Below are 5,093 nucleotides of genomic sequence, written 5' to 3' on the forward strand. Positions count from 1 at the left end.
GCATGCACGGACGACCGCCACCGCCATCTCGATTTGTACCGTTTGTCAACCGATTCAACTCCCATATACACATCAGCATGTACATGTGCAAATATTTCTACATAAAAACGTGTAGGTGGATAGGTGCAAAAAAAATGTGCACATGTGTATTTCAGCTTAAGCTGAATGGTTATTTTCGCTGTTTTTTGCACTGGTTATCTCCTCAGAACCCCTCTCCGCTCCACCCCTCCCTTTCCGCCGTCTCCTTCTCGCGGCCAGAAAATGACTGACTCCGCACCCTCCGGTGCCTCGTCATCACCTCTGAGGCTGCTGGCAGGCTGTACCGTTCCTCGTGCCGAAGTCGCTGCCTGCCTGGCGGTCGCGAACGCCCTGAAGGTTCCCGTTGTGTTGTCTTCCAAAGACGCGGCTGAGTCCAAGGCACGGCCTTCCCAGGCGAGCCTCGCTCCCACGCCTCACGCGCCTGCCTCGGACCCAACTGTCGACGAGGACAAGAAGGACGCGTGCGTCCTCGTCACGCCCGACGGCTCTGTCGTGTCGGCGTATGCCGTTTGCCTGTACTTCCTTTCTGTCGCACGGAAGAGACGGAGACAGGCTGAGAAGGCGGCTCCACAACAGGAAAAGAGACAGGAGGGCGAGGCAGCGCCTGCGCGAGACGCAGAACGCGACGCGTGGCAGGCTGAAGACGCGCTGGCCTGGGCTGCCTTCAAACTCCGCGGCGCCCTACGGGGAGTCAGGAAAGACCGTCTCCTTCAACAGTTGAATAGCCTGGAAGAACGTTTGTGTGAGTCAGAGGTTCGCGAATGGAAAAAAGGAAAACGCAAGGGAGGACGCCTCGGGACACAAACGCGTCCAGGGTTTTCCCCCGGTCCTTCTCCGTGGCTGCAGCAGCCGAGAAAAAGCCGTCTCGCTTTCCTCGCATTACCTGCTTGAACACACTGTCTGGGGGCGAGTGGCCGCAACGTAATTCACGTATTCATTTTACATCTATATCAACATGCATCTGCATCCATACCCTCTCTCTATAGGTGTATATGCGTTCGGTCCGGTAACGCGTTTTTCTGCTTTGAGGACAGTTGAGTTGTCTGTGTGGTGTGTTTGCAAACTTCGCCTCGTATACCCGCTCTCTTTTGTCTCGTGCGTTCGGTCTCTGTGTGTGGCGGTTCGTTCGTTTTGTCTTCCCACGGTCTTTGTCTCGGCAGCTTTCTCGCCGTTGGATTCGCCTTCGTCCTGCTGGCTGTCCATGTTGGGCTTTTGTTTTCTCTTGTCCTTCACGTGTAGTGTTTTCTCTCATTTCTCTGCTGTCCTGTTTTTGCAGCTGGCGATCCACAGACCTCGCCCGCGGCGTTTCCGTCGGTATCTTCTCTGCTCGCTGCGTCGCCGTCGCTTTTTGTTGCTCCGGCGATGTTTATGTTTTGTCTTTTGCGCTACGCGCACCCGACGAGCTCCTTCGCGGACTGGCCGTCACTCGCAAAGTTTCTCCAGGCTCTCGGCTCCTCGCCAGCAGTCGCCGCAACTCTGCATGCAGTTCCGCTGCCGTCGCGCGCGTGCGGCGCGCGCGCCTTGACGCGCGCGCTCCTCTCTTCCTCTGCTTCGCCTCAGACCGAGAAGACGCGCGAGAGGTTCTACATCACCACGGCGATCAACTACACGAACGGACCCCCGCACATGGGCCACGTGTACGAGGCAGTGACGTCGGACGTCGTCGCGCGATTCCATCGGATCGCAGGCAAGGAAGTCTTCTTCTTGACGGGGACTGACGAGCACGGCCAGAAGATCGCCAACACGGCGGAGCGCGTGGGGAAGACTCCGCAGGAGATTTGCGACTTCTTCGCCGCAGGCTTCCAGGAGATGAACAAGAAGCTGCACATCTCGAACGACCAGTACATCAGGACGACGCAGGCTGACCACAAGGCCGTCTGTCAGTGGCTCTGGAAGCGCGTGCAAGAGAAGGGAGACATTTACTTGGACACCTACGTGGGCTGGTACAACGAGAGGGAGGAGACGTTTGTGAGCGAGATCGAGGCGCGACTCACAGACTACAAAGACCCGACATCGGGGAAACCCCTGCAGAAGATGGAGGAGGCTTCGTACTTCTTCCGGATGAGCAAGTACCAGGAGCGACTCCTCAAGCACATCCACGACAACCCCGATTTCATTCGGCCCGAAGAGCGAAGAAAAAACATCCTCAAACGACTCGAGGAACCGCTGCTCGACCTCTCTTGCAGCCGAACCACATTCACCTGGGGTGTCCCCGTCCCGGGTGACGAAAAGCACGTCATGTATGTGTGGTTCGATGCGCTAACCAACTACTACTCAGGTGAGAGCTCGAGAAAACAAATAGGGAATGCGCAACAGCGAAGAGCGCCGGCACGCGCCGACTCCAACAGGGCGCCCGCTTTTCAAAGAGAACGAATTGATCAAAAATCTACGAAAACAGACCTGCATGCAGTCACGCACTCCTACAGATATAAACTTGTGTGTGTGTGTGTGTGTGGAGGGTGAATGCGCCTGTAGCTATCAATGTATCCACGCACGCACATTTAAGTATATATGTATACATATGTGAAAACAGAAGTTCCGTGGGTGTGTGTGTGTGTATGTTTTGGGGCCACGCGCCGCAGTGACTCCAGGCGTGTCTCACCGTAGCTGCGTGTGTCTTTGCTTCGTATTTGCGTATGTGCATGTGGGTGTTGGTAAGGTGCCGCGTGTGTGTCTGTGTGTGTACGTACACCTCGCCGGCATATGCATCTCTATCTCTCTCGCGCAACGGTGCGTGGTTCAGCGACGGCGATGAACGACGGCGCGCGTTCGGCGTTCTGGCCAGCAAATGTGCACATAATCGGGAAGGACATCATTTGGTTTCACACGGTGATCTGGCCATGCATGCTGATGGCGGCGGAACTTCCGCTGCCAAAGTGCGTCTTTGGGCACGGCTTCGTGACGGCGGCGGACGGCGAGAAGATGTCGAAGAGTCTGGGGAACGTCGTGGATCCGAACGACATTCTGAAGGAGCACGACGCCGACAGTTTCCGCTTCTACTTGGTTCGCGAAACCAAGTACGGGAACGATCTTCGCTTCGACGAGGACGCGTTGACAGCGACGACGAATGCAGAGCTCGCCGACACGCTGGGGAACCTCGTGCACCGGGCGACCTCGCTGTGTGTGAAGTTTTGTGGCGGGCGAGTTCCTGCCGTGCCGCTCCCGGCCGGGGGGAAAGCGCCGTTCTCGATCGCCGACACCGTGGGCGAAATGGAGCGTCTGGTGGAGCAGTTTGCTTTGCGCGAGGCGCTGGAGGCGGCGATGAATGCATGCAGAGAGGCGAACAAGTTCGTCACGGACTGGGCTCCGTGGAGTCTCCCGGACCCCGTCGAGAAGCAGCGCGTGGTCCGCGGCGCCCTCGAGGCGGTCTTTGTTTTGGCGCACCTTCTCGAGCCGTTCATTCCCGTCACCTCTGCCCACATCTTCAAGAAACTGAACACGCAGCCGAGAATCCTCGCTGACATCAGTCCCTGGTTCGATAACCTCACCCCGGGGACCGCCGTCGACGTCGGGGACATCCTTTTCGCGAAGAAAAAAGTTGAGAAGGCTGCTGAAATCTTCTTGCAGAAATGCGAGCTCCGCGTTGGGCACATCATCAGCGCCGCGCCGCACCCCCACTGCCTGAAAGATCCGAAAATGCCGCCGTTCCTCGTTCTCTCCGTCGCCTTCTCGCCAACCGCGAAGCCCGAGGAGGCCCGCGACTCGGGAGCAGCGCGAACGGCTGTCGTCCTCCTGTCGCAGAGCGCGAAGGACGGTCCCGAGAAACTCGTGGGAAAGAGCGTGATTGTACTTGTGAACGTCAAGCCGTTCACGGTGAAGGGGGTTTTGAGTCAAGTCCTGGTTCTCGCCGCCAAGCCGAGCGACGGCGCTGCCGAGGCCTCGCTCTTGACGGTGGCGACGGACTCCAAGGCCCCGAGCGAAGCTGCGCTCACAGGCTTCCTCGTGCAAGCGCCAGGTTTCCCTCCAGCGCTGCGCGCGCGCGAAAACTTGAAAAACACGGAAATGAAGGCTGCGGCGTTTTGCGTGAGCAGAGCGCACCCGCACGCCGTCGCCCTCGCCGATGTCGGTCCTCTCCAGGTCGTCGATGCGGCCACCGGACGAGTTCGCGAAGGCGTCAGCGTCGTGGTGGAGTCCGAGGCTGCAAGTGGTCCCCTCGCGCTCGCCCTTTGAGTCGGAAAAAGGTGTGTGCTTTTTTGCGTGACGGCGAAGCGAGAGACGCACGCGGGGAAGAAGGTGGGAGACAGCGTGCGGGGCGCTCTTCCGAGTTTTCAGCTTTTCGCACGGTCTTCTTCGGAAAGAACAGGCAGAGAAGAGAGCACGAGCGACGGCGGGCTGCGCGCGGCTTGGATGTGGACGCGGAACCCGTCACGAGAAGAGCTGCAAGACAGAACGCGTCGGTTCCCCTCGCGAAAAGGCAACGAGAAGTTTCGGGAAAAGGCATGCGGAGCAAGATGCGGAAGAAACAAAGAGAGCCGCCCAAGGAAGAGGGGGACGGGGCGAGGAGGGGCGGTCAAGGAGAGAGAGAGTGTGAGGGAGGTGAGACGCAAACGGGGAGAGACGTGCGTGAAAAAGGAGACGGGGCGAGAAAGAGACACGGGAACTTCACGCAGTGTCTCCTAGAACCCTGGAGTGGGAGCGATCCTAAAGAACTTGGTGTGCATCTCATAATTGTTGAATCCCGCCTTCAGTCTCCTAGGTACTATGATGTCGTGGTTTATTCTTTTCTCCGCCGTTTGTGGGGAAACACACGGGAAAGCTTGTTTTTTAAGCCAAGGCCTTGCCATGCTGTGCAAAGATGTGTTGTGACGCAGTACGTTTTCTCGCCGCCCATACGTTTTGAAATCGATTGTCGAACCACCGACATATCCCTGCTCGAGATCCCAAAACCGGAAAACTGCACCGTAAACCCTGTCGATCTTGATAAGCAGACAGCCGATGCCCGAGGAAACCCGGAGGCTGCGCTGTCCGCGCAGGCTCCTGTCGCCCTCGAGTTCGGCCTCGCCTTGCCTCCACGACCACGCGCGACTCCACGCTGAGTCCCCCCCCCCCCCCCA

General features: G+C 58.2%; 1 protein-coding gene across 1 annotated transcript; it reads left to right on the plus strand.

Moving 5' to 3' along the window:
* Positions 1–261: 261 nt before the first annotated feature.
* Positions 262–4,209, plus strand: NCLIV_041650 (methionine--tRNAligase, related; the record flags this gene model as incomplete). The annotated part of the gene is made up of 3 exons (XM_003881074.1): positions 262–781; positions 1,316–2,317; positions 2,783–4,209. The coding sequence occupies 3 exons, from the start codon at positions 262–264 to the stop codon at positions 4,207–4,209; spliced, it is 2,949 nt and encodes a 982-aa protein (XP_003881123.1).
* Between the last annotated feature and the right edge of the window lie 884 nt (positions 4,210–5,093).

The sequence above is a fragment of the Neospora caninum genome, chromosome IX (genome assembly GCF_000208865.1).
Source record: "Neospora caninum Liverpool complete genome, chromosome IX".
Classification (NCBI taxonomy): Eukaryota; Apicomplexa; class Conoidasida; order Eucoccidiorida; family Sarcocystidae; genus Neospora; species Neospora caninum.